A 20,818-nucleotide genomic window follows, 5' to 3' on the forward strand; every position below is an offset into this window, starting at 1 on the left:
AACTCAAAACTTTAAGTATTGAGATTATAAGTTCATCACATTGAGACTATGAGTTTTGATCAAATTATATATTCTTCACTTCAGTCATTTCTCCTTTATATTAAAGCATTGGGTCACTCAATTGATTTCTAAGAAAACTATCCAATACTGTTTCATGTCTAAGGATGACATATGTAGTTAGTTAAATATTGGTTTATGTTGGATCCAATTAATTGTTAAAATTTTAAGCAAAAAAACTACCTCACATTGATAATAAGTGATAGCATCAGATACCAAGCAAAATCTTTAGCCAAATGCCTGAAGAAAGTATGTTACACATTGTTTTATTGAAGATCACATCATCACATTACAAAAGAATCAAATGAATGAATGAAAGAATGAATTGAATCTGTACATCTAAAGTTTTCAGTTGCTAGAACTCTACATTCTACAAATTATTAATCTTCTACTTTACTTCCGGTAGTCCCAACACTATGAAATTTGAGGACAAATTGCAAACACCAAGAACCGCAGTTTCACAATTCATGACTTTGATTTTTACCAAATCTCAATTATCTTTCTTGATATCCTTTGAGTTCTTCTAATTTGCCACTTTGTAGAGTCCAAAAGAAAGAGAATGTCTGCAATTTACAACCTGCCCTTATAGCTTCGGCTGCGGTTGAGTTTGTCGACTAACCAATACATCTAAAGCTTCATTCATCCAAGAATGAGGACATATTTCTTTTGCTTCAGCCACAGTCATCTACATAATGATGCAAATCAATGAAACTTTAGTACACCAACAAAATAGTTGTTACTTCAATCAAGATAGAGGGTTGTTAATGAATGCATTGGTTAAGGAATTACTAGCAGTCTGTACTGGAAACAAGTCCAATAGTTTTCAATATATTAAATTCACTGTCTCCAACTTAATTCCTTAACAAGTGTCCTTATTAAAATGCTCCAAAAGTCCAAAGATATGATGTGATCGGGAAGATGAACTAACATATGAATTAAGATATTACACTCACCCATCTTCGTTTTCGGAAGTTCATCTCTGGCCAATTATCCAATTGCTCATTCACAAGCAAAGGGAACATATAGCCCTCATGCATTATAGCTTGGCTTTTGCTCTTGTAAAACCATTTACCTAATTTACTCTGCAAGAAAACAACCAAATGACACAAAAGGTAAGCATCATAGATTCACAGGCCTAATTATTTGGCGAAAATCATGTAAAAGGGGCTTGCATATAGATACTAACTTCAACATTGCCGACAACCCCAGCTTCCTCTATTGTCTCTCTTAAAGCAGCTTGTTCCATTGATTCATCAATTTCCCAACCTCCCTGAAACAAAACAACACTCAAATGTCAGAAAAGTGAATATAAGGTTTAAAAAATGAACAAAACAAGAGAATACAAGTTTAGAAAGGAAAACAATACCTTTGGGAACTGCATTCCTTGACCTTTCTGGGCACTAATCACAAGAACCTCTATTTCATGGTCATGAGTTTCATTGCTCTTGTATCTATAAGGAATGCATCTGTTCATTTCCAAAATCCCACAAAAACAAGTCAGATTAACAATCAAATTTGCACACTAAAAAGACAAAATTAAATTCAAAATAACCAAAAAAACATATTTTTCCTTCCAACCATGTATGGATCACATGTCTTAATTCTTATCTCACTTTATGTCCTAACCTAATTAAAAAGTGTCACTTAATTAAAAATAAAAATCATAAAAATAGAAACTAATATTTTTATATCATTTGGTAAAATTTGATTGGCAGGTAAATTTTGGGACAGAGAATTTGTTCTCCAACCATCTAATTCCAATCCTATAATCAAATGGGGGTGGATTGAGAAAATCTTGTGGAATTCAAAACTTGTCCATAATCTTCAACCCCAGAAATTAAAAATCTAAACTTTATCCTCAAACAACAAACCCCAGAAGAAAAAACACATAAAAAACATCATGGGTGGAAAGGAAAAAAGAACACACCCTACAACTTGGCGACAACCGTTATCATAACGTTGTAAATGTCTTCCTGTACGAGGAGAAACCAAACACATCATATTCTCTAATTGCTTAGGAAACAAATCCACAGAAATTTTCTTAGAGAATAGGAAAGGGTATAAGAAATTGGAAGCAAGGTTCCTAGAAAGGAAGAGACCCATTATAGAGTAATTGTTCTTGAAGAGATTGCAAAAAGGGAATGAAGAAAATGAAGACATGGATGAATGATGAGGGAGGAGAGAGTGTGGTATATATACATGTTTGTGTGGCTATTTGTGTCTGCGTGCGTGTGGGGATAACTACGGCGTTGAAAGACAACGCTATGGACCAGTGCGTTTACTTCTCACGCGCTTTTATTATTCAAAACGGTTTAATTTTCTGAGTTAGAAAATTTGAAAACTAATTTTCAGGAGAGAAAATAATAAGATAAGTTTATTTAAAACATTTTCAAATAGGAGAATTCTGCTTTTGAATGGGAAGTGGAAACTCTCATTAAAAAATAACCAAAAAAAACTCTCATTAAAATAGCTTTTTATTTAATTAAGAATGTATGTTAGAAGATTATTGTTATATATTCTTCTAACATTTCAACTTAGAACAATAATAATCATGGTATTTCAAATAATGAGACATTATCAATACCTCTATTTTACATTTCTTAGCATTAATGTTAATAGGTGAATTATTGATTAAATCGTTATATCTTTTTATAAGTACTTTGACTAATTTGATAACCATACGGTATTAATAGCGCTGCCCATTCTATATCAACAAAATGTTCCTTTAAAAAATAGAAACAAATCAACACAAATATTAGTGATGAAGAGTGAGGTTGATTATTTACAAAAGGGAATTTGCACTTCCTAATAAACAATTAGGAAGAGAGTGGTGGTAGTAAAAGAGAAGCAACTAGGAAGGGCTTGTGGAGATAGCAACCAAGTTGGGGTAGGTTTGGGGTTGGTGCTGTTTAAGAAGAGAACAACTTGAGTAGGACGCGGCTTGGGTTGGGTCATTATCAAGCATAGTTAGGACAGAAAGTAAAAAGAAACTCGGAGTTGGAGAGACCCACTGCACCTTTTCACAAGGTTTATTATTGTATGTTTATACTGATGCATACTTTTCTTATTACCATAATTCATTATCATATATTATTGAATCTACAAATGTTATGAATAATTATAGATTGAGGCTAGGTTTATGCTTAGTTGACCAGGACTAGAAAATCTATTAAACCAGACTGCGAGACACCACGTCTTGAACCAAAACCTTAAGGCATTAGTTTTATGGACATTTCCTTCTTATAAACTCTTTCACTCCTCCTTACATATCCAATGTGGGACTTCACACTTGAATAAACCCAACAAAATCTGAACCCAAACTGAATCATATTTAAGTATTACAACTATGGTATAATTGTCTATCAGTAACTAAGTAAAATATATAGTGTATGAGAATTATATTATTTTAAAGTGAGCTTAGGTTTAGGGTAAGGAAGTAAAAATTTATAAATATTGATGTTTACCCTGAACCTAAATTTATTTTCAAAATATTTTTTTCCTCTTCATTTATATAAATATATTTTATATTTGTATAGTTATCATTTTTTTAGTTGCAATTTATATCATTCTACTTTTTATGCACTTATTATAATATGGCTATGATACTTAAAGTAAGGTGATATATACATTACAAAATATCTCATACTCACAACTCTAAAATAATGTGGGGACTTCTATGGCAATAAAATATGCCATTTTTTCATATAAAATAAATGTTTTTCATCCCAAATCAATGAGGCCATTGATAGCAACTAAGAGGGGTTGTTTCCTGGTTGTTTCTTCAACGAAAGTTACGAAACAATTAGCATAAAAACCAGCAAAATTTCCACATACAAGTTGACATAGCAAAGATGTGTCATTTTCAAAGTTCTGGTAATTAATTTATAACTTACACATACAGTCAAAACCGACCACGGGTTTTTTCAATTATTTTATTAAATATTGATGTGTCATTTATCGATTGCTAACAAAGTTGTTTAACTTTTTGTTCTATCCTACAAATATATTTGGATAATTCCATTAGTGAGGGTAAGTATGATGGAAATGATAAGGACACACTAGAACTTAGGTAGATGAGCAATTCAATTTCCATAAGATAGAGTGAAGACAGCTAAGACATAGTCTTTATTTGAAAATGGGTTTGGCCTATTTTTGGTATGTAATGTGTGGGTGTGATTTATTTACTTAATATAGGTAGTTTTTATTAGGGGTGGCAATATGGGCCAGTCCGGTCCGGCCCGGCTTTGACCCGTCAGAATATGGACTGACCCGACTCTTATTATTAAAATGGCTCAAAATGTCAGTCCAACTCATATTTGGTTGGGCTGGCAGGCCGACTGGCTGACCCGTTTTGTTTTTCTTCGAAACACACATTAAAGTTTTTAGACAAAAATAAATAATTCACACAATTCATAAATGTCTTTTAAAACAAAAAATCACAAACAAAAGACACAATCTCATAATAACACATTGCATTAGTACAAAACTTGTAAATTCTCAACAATAAACCACTATAGTCTTAAACTTTTAGATTCCTAGAGCTTATAACTCCTAAGTTTTAAAAAGTGTATAAGAATCAAAACTATTATATTATAAATCAATCACAATAAAGTATATATATTACTCAATTTAATTTGAATTCGACTACATTAAAAATATAAATTGAAACCCAGTCGAATTCAATTAATTTTCCAAAAGGAATCAAAATCAGTAGTTCTGTTTGAGTTTCCAATTTTCCATTTCAATTAATTAAATGTTTAAATTTGATTCAAACATGCCTAATTGTCAGTGAAACTTCACCTTTATCTTGTAACAAGTACAATAATTGGATAAGAGTAAAGATAATAGATAAGTACATAATGAGACATTAAATGTTCATTTTACAAAGAGAACGAAAAATTATATGCTTAAGCATCCAAACATAAGTTAAAATTGTAAAAGTTTAATCTTAATTGCAATGAGCAACATGATAGACAAATGAACTTTAATCTTAATGTTGGCACGCCGGGCCAGCCTGACCCGACCCGACCCTCCATGGCCCGTCTAAAAAACGGGCTTCCAAAACGGGCTTTTAGGCTAAAACCCCAGCCCGACCCACTAAAAACACATATCCAAACGGGTTGGCCTGTCGGGCCAAGTCCATTTTTCCATCCTAGTTTTTATAGGACATTACAACATCACGTTGGTCTAGTGATGTAAGGCCTTACTGGATCTTTAAGGTTAAATGTTCGATTTCTAATAACAACATTTGTTAGGAGAAATAATCATAAACCCCGAAAGAGATTAGTTCTTTAAGTAAAAGATAAAAGAATACTTTTGGTAGTAATAAAAAAAATGAAGAAAGTCATTTAAAAAGACATGTTGTGATAAAAACTTTAAATAGCTCAATGAGCACAAGTATGTGAAAAAATATTACGTTATTTATAAATTAAAATATTAATGAATAATGGGCGTATGAAAGGATTATTTAAAGAAGAAGAAAATTAAATTTAATCGAAAAATGTCAAATTTAACTTTTCAATGGTAATTTTATTCTTTTGCAGTTCTTAAAGAATACTTCTAGAACCTTGGTTAACAACCTTTGTAAAATTAATTAAATTGTATCAAGTATATAGTAATATATAATTAATAAAGTTAGTTTATCTGAGTGTTTTACGTGAACATGAAATATGGAATGTGCCACATTTGTATAATACAACCTTTGTTTTCTTGATCTCGACGAGATAGTTTGTTGAACATGAAATATGTATATGTAATGATACTGTAAATTATTTTTTATATTAGCGACATTTCATCTGTGATTCATAATTAACTAATTATTTACTCTTAAATAAACAAAGAAAAATAATGTCTCAATATCTCTGTTTGCGTATTAAACCTTAAAGATGACATATATAAAACATGCATTGTGATTGTAATTTTCCAAAATAGAAAAAATGCTACCCATATAATAAGTGCTAAACATCATCTCATATATGTTTTTTCCTCTTTTCTTTTGGGATGATGATGAGTTTCGTGGATCCAACTCACTCTACTCAAGCCACTTTTTTCTCTCACTTTACTGAAGTACTCAACCTTAGCCACTTTACCATCACTGAATGAGAGCATTTGGAATTTCTTGTGAAATATTCCACACACAAACTTCCATATATGTGATGCCAAATTCAAGGCCCCATAATTTATTAAAGCCTTTAAGGGCTCCACTGTACCAATTTTTCGGCCCTGGATAGAGAGTTCAACTCTCCAGAGAAATCAGTACTGGAATATGTTGTTGAGAATTTTTTAAAGAGTTTGTTTTTATTTTTAATAGAAAATAACATGTAATCATAGTCGTTAAAAAATAAATTGGGCCACATGTCATCATCCTATTCAGCACTGGACTCTCCAGTACTGGAGAGTATCCATTTCCTGAATAGAGAGTATCACAATCTTGGGTATCTGATCTTGTTCCAAAACCTTTATGTCACTTTTAGTAAACAATTTCTGCAGATAGAAGCCTAGCATGTGATTGGGAATCATGCATGATACTATCAACTTTATGCAAACAAGTAGGAATCATGCATCAAGGTTATAAGGGATTCATCCAAAATCGAGTAAATAATGGGTTAGGTGGTTTGACTTTTATAGTTACTACACATTATTCCTAATCATAAATAAGTTGTTTGGTGTTGTTATTAATACAATGTCAATTATCACATCACAATCATATTAATGATATAGTGATAAAATGATTTAACTTGTAATTCACTAATTAATTCGTATATCAATTAAATATATATATTATAATAAATATAATATATTTATGAATATAAATAGTATTATTTGCAATATATAACTGACAAGTTTAAATTATTAACAGTGTTATTAATATTATACTGGACGTCAAACCGGTCAAGGTATTGGTATAATGGTATAACGGTTCAACATGTGGTTCATTACTTAAACTGCATAATGAAGAATTAGATATACATATATTTTATACTAACATTAATGTTGAAAAATTAATAAAGAGAACAATAACTATATTGTTAAAATAAAAATATATTACTTGATGGTAGATCATGTTTTACAAGTATAAAAAATATAGTAGTTATGTGTTTGATCATCCATACCAACATTTTGGTAAAAATAAGTCATTTTCATTAAAAAAAACTAAATAAAATCAGTCGGTACGATCGACACGATTTAATTGAAAATCAGTCAGTATGATCGATTTTGACTAGTATAATTGCATGACTGGTATAATTGCATGACTGGTATAATTGTTGTACACGAAACGATCCAGTTTTAATAATAGAGGATTCAATGGTTTAATCATGTTACAAAGAACTATCAAATTCAAGGTTAAAATCATTATTGTGTCTTTTTGACAAACATAAAGTTTTTCAATGCACAAACTAGTTTTGATCTGTATGATATGATATGGGTTGACTATTATTTTTCTAATTTTAACTTATTTAATTGCACATCCGATATAATTGTCATGCGTAATAATATAGGGACCATATCACCAATTTTCTAGTAAAACGGGTCGAAACGGTATAATATTTATAATTGTGGTTCTATGACTAATATTGTGAGGGTAGAACTATTTATATATACATGCTAGGATGGTAGGTAGTTAATTTGATACTTAATTCATTACTTTTTTATATTATTATAAAATAAGTTTGAGTAAACTTGACACCTCATGTATGTGGTACAATGAATTTAATACATTGAAAATCCAAAATTGAGGACCACAAGCTCTTAAAAGTTAATTCCATTACTAGACTTGTGAGATATAAAATTTTAGAATGTTAATCTTTTTCTTAGTTTTAGTATTGGTTCTATTGAATGTACCCAAAAAAAAGTATTGGTTCTATTGATCTTGATTTCATCAATGACTTAAAATTGTTGAAATGTAATTTCTATTTCTAGAAAGTTGTTAATTCAGTTGGCTCAAATAGTTAGTTTTGTTTCTATTTTTAGCAACTTGTAGTTAGAAGTTCAACTACTTTTTTGTTAAACTTGTTTTTAGCTTGTATCTTTGGTTGTTGTTAAATACACAACCATGCTCTTCACTTGAAGTAATGCAATAAATATATCATTGAAGTTCATATGCAAACACTCTTCTTGCACAATCTTATTCTTCCTCACTTCCATCATATATGTTTTTCACTTTTTCTGTTTCAAACTCCAACAACTAGTGTCAAGAGCAAGTACGATTATGGGAAATCAAACACTCGAGGATGGGGCAAAACAGTTTTCCAGCAAACCTACCAATTCTCGATGGCAAGAATTGGCCAAGATGGCATGCACAGATGAAGGTGATATTCGGCTATTAAGAAGTGCTTGACATTGTCGTGAATGGAGTCACACCACTAGCTGAAAATTCTACTAAACAACAAAGGGTAGAGCATAGAGAGAACCTAAAGAATGATTGTAAGCACTGAAAAAATTGTTGGAGCAGAAACTTCCACTGAGGCTTGAAGGATCTTGGAAAAGGGAAATGAAGGTGTTGATCAGTTGAAGGAAGTGCGTTTTCAAACAATGAGAAGGCAATTCGAACTGATGCAAATGGAGGACACTAAACCAGTTGTTGAGTTCTTTAATACAATTACAACATTAATAAATGCCATCAAGTCATATGGTGAGAAGATTACTGATCTCACCATAGAAGAAAAGGTACTAAGAACATTGACCCCTAATTTTCATCATATTTTTGTTGCTATTGAAGAATCAAGAAATATGGAAAATATGAGAATTGAAGAACTTCAGGGTTCACTTGAAGCCCATGAGCAAAGGATGCTTGAACGATCAAGAGGGAAAACAACCAACAAAGTACTTCAGGCACATGTCTTTAAGAGAAGGGGTTCGTATGGTAGAGGAGGAGAGCATAGAGGAAGATGTTATGGCAGAGAAGGAAGAGTGAACACTGACAAAAATGAGATGTCACTTGTACCTGAATCTTATAAGAGATGAGGATACAAGGGATTTCACAACTACAAGAAAAAATGTAGATAAGAAAGTAAGGTGAATTTGGACAAAAAGGTCAGATCTTGAGGATGATGTGAGCATCGTGATGATGATGAATGGAGATGAGGATTCTAGTGATGCAGAAACCTGATACTTGGACTCAGGGTGTTCTAACCACATGACGGGTCACAAAGATTACTTGGTGCACTTTGATGAACAAAAGAAGAGCTTGATAAGATTTGTTGACAATAGAATCAGACAAGTTGAGGGCACAAGTGACATTTTAATTAGTAGAAAAGATGGGAACAAGGCAATGATCAAAGATGTGTTGTATGTTCCAACTATGAAAAGAAATCTCATCAGTATTAGTCAGCTACTAGAAAATGGGTTTAGTATGAGCTCGCATCAAGGAAGTCTTGAATTGTATGACACAAAGAACAGAAAAATCATCAAGGCTCCACTGTTTGTAAACAGAACATTCCAAGTCACAATTGGCATACTTAGATCACACTACCTATTAGTTGAATCACAAATAAATGACCCTTTGAGAAATGTCTCATAAGTAAGCAACCAAGATCCAATTTTGGATCATACACCCCAAATAGAGCCAAGGATTTACTAAATATCATATACTCTAATATTTGTGGACCCTTGGAGATTCCATCTCTTGGGGAAAACATGTATTTTGTCTCATTTGTTGATGAGTATAGCAAGAAGATTTGGACCTATCCACTAAAGCAAAAGAATGAAGTGTTTGGCATATTGAAATCATTTACAGCCCTTGTGGAAAAACAATCAGGAAGATCTGTTAAGATGTTGAGATCTGATAGAAAAGAAGAATTCACCTCCAAAGAACTTGAAGAATATTGCAAGAAAGAGGGAATTGTACATGAGACCACAACATCATACACACCTCAACACAATGATGTGGTTAAAAGGAGAAATAAGGCTATTCTGAATATGGTCAAAAGCATGATGAAAGGCACTAAACTTCCTCTAGGATTTTGGGCTGAGGCAGTAGTCACTACTTCATATGTGTTGAATCTATGTCCAACATAGAATTCAACATCTTTGGTTCCTGAAGAAGTATGGTTAGGAAGGAAACCATTAGTTCAACGTCGCAGGGTATTCGGAACTTTGTGCTACACTCATATACCAGATCAAAAGAGAAGAAAGTTGGATGACAAGAGTTGGGATTTATTCTCAAACCCTCCATATGTCTATTTTTAAAGTTCCCCAATTTGGAATTTTTAGAGATAAAATATCAAAATAACTAAATATTTTTAGTAATATTATATAATTATACATTATTGTCCATTTCTCATTGTTAATTATATTTTTAAAGGAAAAAAAATTCTTATATTATGATTCGTTTTCCCTCCCTTATCTAAATTTCATACTCCCAAACAAGGAAGATAATTTCCTTCCTTTTCCCTTCCCTTCCTCCCCCTTCCTAACCATTTAATCCCTCTCCTTCTCTTTCCATCATAACTCCCAAACAAAGCCTAAGACTAAGAAAGTAGTCTATAGTAGAGATGTACATTTTGATGAACTAACTCAGTGGGTAGACAACATGGATCAAAAGGAACAAGAGTTCACCAAGGTCTATATTCAAATAGAATCTGCTAAAAATCAAGCAGACACAACAACGGGTGAAGAACATGTGCATGAACAAGCTACTCATCAAGGCAGGAGTGAGAGGATTAAAGGATTACCATCCAGACTAAGAGATTATCATGTATTTCCTTATAGTGCAATCAATGATGATGGTGAACTTGTGCACTTCGCTATGATGGCCTCTGCAGAACTAGTGAGGTTTCAAGATGCCATCAATGACAAAGTCTAGATAGATGTCATGGATGAGGAACTGAATGCTATTGGAAGGAACAACACATGGGAATTAACCACTTTGCCACTTGGAAAAAATCCAATAGAAGTAAAGTGAATCTACAAGACTAAGGTGAAACTAGATGGCAGCATAGCCAAACACAAGGCCAGGCTAGTTGCAAATGGCTATATGCAGAAATAAGGTTAGGATTATTGAGAAATGTTTGCACTTGTGGCCAAATTTGAAACGGTTAGAATCTTGGTAAGCATAGCCAACTGGAAAGGTTGAAAGATTTGGCAACTAGATGTCAAATCTGCATTTCTCAATAGACCTTTGGATGAAGAAGTCTACATACATCAACCTCATGACTACTCAACTACAAGTCATGAATATAAGGTATATAGATTAGAGAAGGCTTTGTATGGGCTAAAACAAGACTCTAGAACCTGAAATAAAAGAATAGACTCATTCCTTCATCAAGAGGGATTTAAGAATTGCACAATGGAGCATGGTATAGACATAAAGGAGACCAAAGGCCTTGGAATGTTAATCATTTGTCTCTATGTAGATGATCTGATGATCACAGTGAGTAGTGAAGAGGAAATGGAAGGGTTAAAGAACACTCTCAAACATGAATTTGAGATGACAGATTTTGGCAAACTATCTTACTTTCTTGCCATTGAGTTTGTTTAGACATGTGATGGAGTGGTGATGCATAAGAGGAAATACATAAAAGAAGTATTGAATAGATTCAAGATGAGTCAGTGTAATGAAGCTGCAACTCTAATAGAAGGAAATTTGAGGCTAGACAATTGTGGGAATGAAGAATCAGTAAATAACACATTGTTCAAAGAATTGGTAGGTTGCCTAAGGTTCATGTGTCACAGCAGACCAAAATTTTCCAATGGAGTAGGCCTTGTGAGCAGGTTCATGAGTGATGAGTGTGAAATTATGCTGCATTTGCATTACATTTAACTTGCATTTTAAGACATAATTAAGACTTTATGATTGTTTTTAGCTTTTATTTCTCTTTGTTCGGATTGAGCATGTGTTTTTGGCTATGTTGTGCAGTTTGGATGGAATGAAGCCAAATAGAATAGAGATTGGGTGCAAGAAGATGGAATTTGGTTTTGAGGCTATGTGAAGATCAATTGAATGGCCAAAAGAGGTCGTGAATGTTATATTTTATTCTTATTTTTTAGATTTGTTTTGTTGGACTTGGCCCAATATTTTGTAATTAGGATAAATGAGGATTATCTCTCAAGGATAAAACACTTTTTTTTTCATACTTTACACTTTACATTACAATTCTCTAATTTAGAATTTGGTATTATCTTATCCATTATGAGTGAGTAATTCCCTTTGTTTCTAGGATTTGGGACTATGTCCTTGTACATTCAATAAACACTTGTTCTTACTTCTATTTCATTGAGTGTTGTAATTTGAATAATTAAACTGAGTTTTATTCGTGTGAGTTGTTTGGCCAACAAATTACACCTCTTAGATATATTGGGGAAGGACCGAGAGGTGAACCCAACTATCCGACCATTCAGTTATTTGAACTAGAATCCTAACTCACAAGAGTAGTCTTAGGATTCTCGAGGGTTTATGGAATTCACCTTGAGTTACTAAAAAGCGATTGGATAGAAAGATCCAAGTAAAGAATTAATTGATAATCGTACCACAAGAGTATGTGCGACTTTAATTGAGTACACGTGTCGGAGCTCGAGAGAGGATGTCACATATCAAAGAGCATTTCACCCTTACAACTTAAAGTTTATGAAAAGGAACAAAACCAGGATTTGCGAGAGTAAATGTGGTAACCCTTATCCTAGGAACTTTTCCTAAATTAGATTTCAATACCTTTTTATTATTTTCATAATTATTCTTGTCAATTATTCAATTGTTCTAATTTTAATTTTAATTCCTATTTGAGTTAAAGATAATTTAATTATTATAATTAAAGGAATTTTTCAGTCCTTGTGGGATCGATATTTTATTACTTGACGATATAATCGCGCACTTGTGATTTGCCATATCATGTTTTTGGTGCTGTTACCGGGGACTATGAAAAAAATCCTTTAATTCATTACTTTACTCTAGTGTATTACATGTTTTCCTTTTTCTTGGTACCTCTACAGGTTTATGCAAAGGTTCATCTGCCTAAGGTTCATCTGTCACAATAGACCATAAATTTTCTGTGGAGTAGGCCTTGTGAGCAGGTTCATGAGCAATCTTAAACAATCTCATTTATGAGTTGCAAAGATGATACTAAGGTACCTAAGAAGAACAATTAATGATTGGATTTTATTTCCCTATCAAGAAGAAGTAAAAAGAGAGATAAGTCTTGTAGCCTACTTTGACTTAGACTGGTGTGGTGATAAGGTGGATAGAAAATCAACCTCTGGCTATGTATTTGTGTTGTGTGGTGCCCTTGTCTCTTGTACATCAAGAAGACAGTTTGTGGTGGCACTATCTACATGTGAAGCAGAGTTATGTCAACCTATGGAGCAGCTTGCCAAGCATTATGGATCAGGTCCCTAATGTCTGAATTGAAGTTAAACACAGATGAAGTTGTAGAACTACAAGTAGACAACAAATTACCCATTGATTTGGCTAAGAATCCTGTCTCACATGGGCGCAACAATCACATAGAAACCAAATTTCATTTTCTTAAAGACCAAGTTAATAAGGGGAAGATTGAATTGAAGCATTGCAACACTGAAGTTCAAATAGATGATCTAATGACTAAGGCATTAAAGGGCAGCAGGTTCAAAATGCTTAAGGAAATGATTGATGTAGTAGATTTAATGAAAGTTTCATCAAATGTAATGAAATAGGAATTAAGGGGAAGTGCTGAAATGTAATTTCTATTTCGAGAAGGTTGTTAATTCAGTTGGCTCAAGTAGTTAGTTTTGTTTCTATTTTTAGCCACTTGTAGTTAGAAGTTCAACTGCTTTTTGTTAAACTTGTTTTCAACTTGTATTGGTTGTTGTTAAATACACAACCATGCTCTTCACTTTAAGTAATGCAATAAATATATGATTATACATAAACACTCTTCTTACACAATCTTCTTCTTATTCTTTCTCACTTTCATTTCACTCATATTTGTTTTTCACTCTTTATGTTTCAAACTCCAACAAGAATTGGCAAACATTTAATACTAAATGATGATCATGAGATACTAATTGGAATTAATATCTAATAATGGAGAAAATCATTAATGAAGAGGTAAGTACTTAAAACAACTAAAGAAAAAATAATATGATGTGATATTTATGTCCTTTTATATACAATGAATTCACATTTTTATGATTGAAAACAAAAGGAAAAAATAACTTCTCTCTCTGGTAATGTTGAGAATTCTTCTTCTATGCACAATGGGTCATGGATGGTTGCAATAATGGATCTTTGGGACAAAGGCTGGCAAAACTTCAAGAAAAGGATATGGGCTTTATTATGGGACCTATCACTTTATCTTGACCTCTCTATCTCTTAGTTGCTTTGTTAGTGTTCCTCATATATGGGTACGTGCTGTGTAGTTGAGAGGCAACATGGGATCCATTGATGCCACTTTCACTAGGCACACCAAAAGATTCTATCTTTTTTATGGGATTCAAATTCTTATTCTTAGGAGTCTGGCTCCTCTCCATTACAGATCAGTATATACTTCAGATTATGACATGTGTCAAAAATAAATTTTCAATGGTTTAGATTTTAGTTTATTTTTAAATTAAATAATTTAAAAATAATCATTCTCTTACCTTCCTAATACTAGAAAGTCCAATGAGATATTAGGATCAACCACCAATGATATTCTATTTGGATATGACGGAATGTGATTGGACATTTTCTATATCTTATGTCAACAATTTATCAAACCCTCATTATTTCCTAAAATAAATATTATGACACGCATATAAAAAATATCTTTAACTTTTCAAAAGATAACTTTAGTTAACCATTTAAGTTTTGGAAATAACATTTTATTTCAAACACTAAGGCTGTGTTTCAGAATTTTGTTTTGGATGAGGAATGAAATAGATGACTTCAAAAACATGTCTTCTTTGTCTAGGAGCTTAGGAAAAGAGAGAGAGAAATCTTCTAAAAGTTTAGAGTACTAAAGAGATTGAAAAGTTAATAAATGTGTTGATTGCAATAACAATAGCCTTAATTACTCTAACTTTCTTTAAAGATTCTAGGTTTGTTAATGACACATTTAATTATCACTATCCTATCCCCTTATAATGGATATGTTAATAATATTTATACATTAACAATATAAAAATTTATATATAGTCAGTACATTATCTATTATTTGTTTGTATTACTTTTATTTAAAAGTTAATGATGATTAAAAATGAATAGTGGATGACTTAAAAAACTCTTACACTGTCAGTATGTACATCTTTTTCTCTATTTATATATGCTATGTCCTATCCCTTTATGCACAGTATATGCTTTGGGTCTTTTATTAAAAATCAAAATTGTGGTCTTGACCAAACAGTTATCATATGAAACGTTAGTACTTTTGGCAAGCATCTTTTCGATTAAATTAAGTTTTATACGGATTATTCCTACATGTTTTCATGGGAATTACTATGCCAGTTATGAGAGTGTGATTTCTATAAGTGGGTATAACCTTTTGGCTGCAACATGTATACAAAGCAATGTGCAGTATGATTTGTTAGTGCAGTATGATTTGTTAGTGCAGAAAACCCACAAATAATACAATTGTATGATTTTGATTTTCTATTTATTTTCTCTTCTTTCCTGTGCTACATTATCATACAATATATTGTGGTGAGCGAATAGATTCTCAACAATAATATCTCAAACATGCTTCAGCACAATCTTCAATCCTTAAGACATAATTAGGGGCACTTGATCAAGCTTTGACCATAGCCATGAACATATATTATATTCAAATACTATCTCATTGTTTAAATTTATCATGTGTATAGTTGCAGCCGATATTCACATTTGTCTGATATAAGTATAAATATATAACGTAATCTCAAATCCAATGTCCACCGCTCACTATTATTTTGCTACCCAAAAAAATCGTAAACTTTATATTTCTCTGTCACTGTCCAATTTGTCAACTTTGTAACTAAGAGCACCAAATTGAATGATTCTCTTGATAATTATCCATTTCAATTTTTTTGCCATAAATACGTCAATATCCATTCCTAACCCAAGATTAAGTCATTCAAATTATTATAACATGACATAAAAATTATGAGTCAGACTCCGAGATGATAGTTAGGTTTTTTAGTATACTTTTAAGATAAAAATATAATGTCAATATAAGTTAAAGAGATAAAAGTGTCATTGTCTTTTAGTTTTTCTATGTATTTTCAGCTAACTCTAAATCTGGAAAGGAGTTTGACTCAAAAAGTATTGTACTAGGTTAACAGAATGTTCCATTTTTGCTTAGAATGCAATGAAATCAAGTGGGAGGGCACACATGTTAATGAACCGTGTGTATCAAAGACATGGTCCAATTTGGTCATCTTCAAACTCATTCCAATAAGATAAACCTCCACCACCAAAATTCTCTATTATCTATCTTCACTCTTACGTTTCAATATCAAATTCCCCATTTGTATATATACACATGTATATTACATGAAGTAGTGGTCTTTTGTCCCTTATAGATTAGCATAGGCAGAAAAAATTGAAGATTTTTGAATGTTTTTTAACATGAAGATGAACAAAGATGAAATCTTTATCCAAAAGAGTGTCCTAATTCATAGCCAGGTTAGAAAGATCAAGCAGGAATCAGAGAAAATCCTTGATTGGTCACATGGCCAGCCTGAGATTAGGCTTGTTCTCAGGGAAATAAGCCGGCATATTTCCCGGTCGCCTTTGGGGAACTCCGGCCATCGAATCACAGTTGGTGGATCATAGGATCAGAAAATTTTGATGTAGGGTCTTGGCTAAGTTTATCGATCTATGAAGATAGAAGAGGGAGGATTTGTTTGCTTCCCCTTCTTTCTCTGTTATGCTCTGTTTTACATGCAGAGACTATTTAGAGTTTGAGTTATATTTTTCTTTTTTTTGTTGGTGTATTCTTCACCTTTTTGGTAAGTAATTAATCTCTTCTGGCGTCTATAACTGTCCCTTCCAATAAGTATCACTCTCAAGAATCCAATCCTCAGCCTTAAAGATATATGCGGTCTTGTAGGGTCTCACACAACTAGACTGCTATTTTGTTGCAATTTTCCCATTTCTTATACTGTAAATATTAATAATAGTTTATTGGATATTAGATATATGCGGCTCTTCTTCTTTTCTTAGTTCTTTTTGTTTTGATGTTCTGATATAGCATGTTCCCTTAAGTTGTCTAGTGGGCTACCGATGAAGTGCTTATGCTTCTTTGTTGAACTAGTAATATACTCATGCATTCATACGAATCGCTCTATCCTAGCTCTATATAAGTAAAAATTGTGGAATGCAAAGGCAAAAAAATTCAGGTCAACAATTTGAAGTGATAAATTGTTAAAGTATTCAATTTGAAGTAATCAACCATACTATCTAGTTAACCATATTTGTAGAAGTACAAAATAAAAAATCAACTATATAAATCTAACTAAAGTATATAACAGTATTATAAAAATAGTATCATATGCATCTTTTTGATGACTTCTTAATGAATACACAAAATGAGTGTAGTCATGTGTACAAAAATAACTTAAAAAAACAAAATAACAGAAATTTGTTTATTGATTTGTTCGCACTAAAATTACATGAAGTATAAAGAGTGTTTTATACATTTGAGTTTTTCTGATACATTGGGTTAGCCAACTATACAATAAGTAGAAGTATAAAATAAAAAATCAACAATATAAGTATGACGAAATATTTCCTAATGTGTTCATATTAGCATTTTCCTTAAACAAATCTCACCCAACTATCAGTATATTTAGTTGGAAATCAGAGCAAACCAATATACAACAATATCAAGCATCATGTTGACAATAATAATAACAACATCATATAAAAAACTAATATTTTTTTTACCAAATCTCGAAGGAAAAATACTATAATACACTTAAGCAAATGATAAGATTCCTAGCATAGAATGAATAAATTATGTAAAAAAATAGACCCCAAGGTTCTTGAACTAAAGCATGATTTTATCAGTCATATACGACCTTAACACTTTACTTCATCAAACAAAAATAATTAGAATCTATAAGGTCTAATAATCTTTGAGATAAGTAGAATCTTATCTCAAAGATACTACTTTTAAATTTTTAATTTTCAAAAAAATATATTTATTCATTAAATCTTTCTTAGGGTCTTGGCTAAGTTTATCGATCTATGAAGATAGAAGAGGGAGGATTTGTTTGCTTCCCCTTCTTTCTCTGTTATGCTCTGTTTTACATGCAGAGACTATTTAGAGTTTGAGTTATATTTTTCTTTTTTTTGTTGGTGTATTCTTCACCTTTTTGGTAAGTAATTAATCTCTTCTGGCGTCTATAACTGTCCCTTCCAATAAGTATCACTCTCAAGAATCCAATCCTCAGCCTTAAAGATATATGCGGTCTTGTAGGGTCTCACACAACTAGACTGCTATTTTGTTGCAATTTTCCCATTTCTTATACTGTAAATATTAATAATAGTTTATTGGATATTAGATATATGCGGCTCTTCTTCTTTTCTTAGTTCTTTTTGTTTTGATGTTCTGATATAGCATGTTCCCTTAAGTTGTCTAGTGGGCTACCGATGAAGTGCTTATGCTTCTTTGTTGAACTAGTAATATACTCATGCATTCATACGAATCGCTCTATCCTAGCTCTATATAAGTAAAAATTGTGGAATGCAAAGGCAAAAAAATTCAGGTCAACAATTTGAAGTGATAAATTGTTAAAGTATTCAATTTGAAGTAATCAACCATACTATCTAGTTAACCATATTTGTAGAAGTACAAAATAAAAAATCAACTATATAAATCTAACTAAAGTATATAACAGTATTATAAAAATAGTATCATATGCATCTTTTTGATGACTTCTTAATGAATACACAAAATGAGTGTAGTCATGTGTACAAAAATAACTTAAAAAAACAAAATAACAGAAATTTGTTTATTGATTTGTTCGCACTAAAATTACATGAAGTATAAAGAGTGTTTTATACATTTGAGTTTTTCTGATACATTGGGTTAGCCAACTATACAATAAGTAGAAGTATAAAATAAAAAATCAACAATATAAGTATGACGAAATATTTCCTAATGTGTTCATATTAGCATTTTCCTTAAACAAATCTCACCCAACTATCAGTATATTTAGTTGGAAATCAGAGCAAACCAATATACAACAATATCAAGCATCATGTTGACAATAATAATAACAACATCATATAAAAAACTAATATTTTTTTTACCAAATCTCGAAGGAAAAATACTATAATACACTTAAGCAAATGATAAGATTCCTAGCATAGAATGAATAAATTATGTAAAAAAATAGACCCCAAGGTTCTTGAACTAAAGCATGATTTTATCAGTCATATACGACCTTAACACTTTACTTCATCAAACAAAAATAATTAGAATCTATAAGGTCTAATAATCTTTGAGATAAGTAGAATCTTATCTCAAAGATACTACTTTTAAATTTTTAATTTTCAAAAAAATATATTTATTCATTAAATCTTTCTTAGTTTTATAGTTGTACATGCATGTGTCTTTGGTCAATAGTAAAAGTTTTAAATTTAATATATTTATCAAAATAACAATTATAATAAACATGTAGAAATTATAACTAATCAACAATACAACTTTAAAACTTTAAATAACTTCTTCAATCTCTATATTTGTTTTGTAATAGTATTTAATTTTTGAAGTAGAAAGAGAACTCATTAAAACAAAGAGCACATAATAAAAATAATTTTTCATAATACTACATAACACCGTAATAAAATTGATCATTTAGTTAAAAGTGTGTGATGAAATGCAGTCCATCACTCATAGTTATTCAAAAAAAAATAATGTAAATAGATATCAATAAAAGTGTAACTAAAGTTTAGCCAGTAGGTACCATTATCCAGGTACCCAAATAGTATAGTATGATTACGGGTAAGCATTACCTATGCTCACTTAATCCGATTTCCATCCTTACCTGCAAAAAAATGCAAGGAAGAGCAAGTTCAATGTGTTAAATATAAGTAATCAATCATAGCTATTCAATTTTTTAATATAAATAAATGACAATAAACATGTAACTTTTGATAAGATTCTAAAATGTTTCAAGAGTAGCATCCTTCATATTATTTATTACTTACTTTCCCAATGTTATCAAGATGTAAGAATGTTGACCTGCAATGGGAGAGCTTGAATTACCTGTTAGCAAAAGCATAGGGTGGAATGCATGCTACCTTCCAAATAGGGGAGTGTGAGATTTACCTGATCGAAAAAGCATACTCCTAAGTGATTGTAATATAGAAAAAGGTTAAGTGTGCTAAAAATATCTAAATTTAAAAATTTAAAGAGTAGAATGTTACCCTGTAAAGAGAAGGTTGATTAAAAATATATATAAAAGTTATACATGCAGAAAGATGATATTTTTAGTATTGCTTGTGCTCCACACCAATTTGGGTTAGTCAACCATAAATAGACATCCATCACTTTTGAGTCTTTTTTAGTATATTGGGTTAGCCAACCATACAATAAGTGGAAGAACAAACTAAAAAATTAACAATATAAGTTTAACTAAAGTATAACTAATGATAAGGAACATGTGAATAAATCAATGAGAAAGAGGATGGCATGCTAGACGAAAGGTTTAGTGAGCAAACGATGAATAAATACAGATAATAAAGCTTGATTTGCTTGTAAACCTACCCATAATTTACACAAATAGCTTAACTCTTTTACCATGGTCTTGGTAGTCATCCAATCAACAATTTTTTTGTGGCCATTTCAACTTTCACTTTTACAATAGAATTTTCTAGTCAAAG

The 20,818-nt window shown here is 31.5% G+C and overlaps 1 protein-coding gene across 1 annotated transcript; it reads right to left on the reverse strand.

Moving 5' to 3' along the window:
* Positions 1-270: 270 nt before the first annotated feature.
* LOC109337852 (nudix hydrolase 18, mitochondrial-like) lies at positions 271-2,228 on the reverse strand. The gene is made up of 5 exons (XM_019574924.1): positions 1,985-2,228; positions 1,424-1,523; positions 1,244-1,327; positions 1,011-1,139; positions 271-742 (listed from the first exon to the last, which is right to left on the reverse strand). The coding sequence occupies exons 1-5, from the start codon at positions 2,215-2,217 to the stop codon at positions 641-643; spliced, it is 648 nt and encodes a 215-aa protein (XP_019430469.1). The 5' UTR covers positions 2,218-2,228; the 3' UTR covers positions 271-640.
* Between the last annotated feature and the right edge of the window lie 18,590 nt (positions 2,229-20,818).

This window comes from Lupinus angustifolius, unplaced genomic scaffold (genome assembly GCF_001865875.1).
Source record: "Lupinus angustifolius cultivar Tanjil unplaced genomic scaffold, LupAngTanjil_v1.0 Scaffold_11_63, whole genome shotgun sequence".
Lineage (NCBI taxonomy): Eukaryota > Viridiplantae > Streptophyta > Magnoliopsida > Fabales > Fabaceae > Lupinus > Lupinus angustifolius.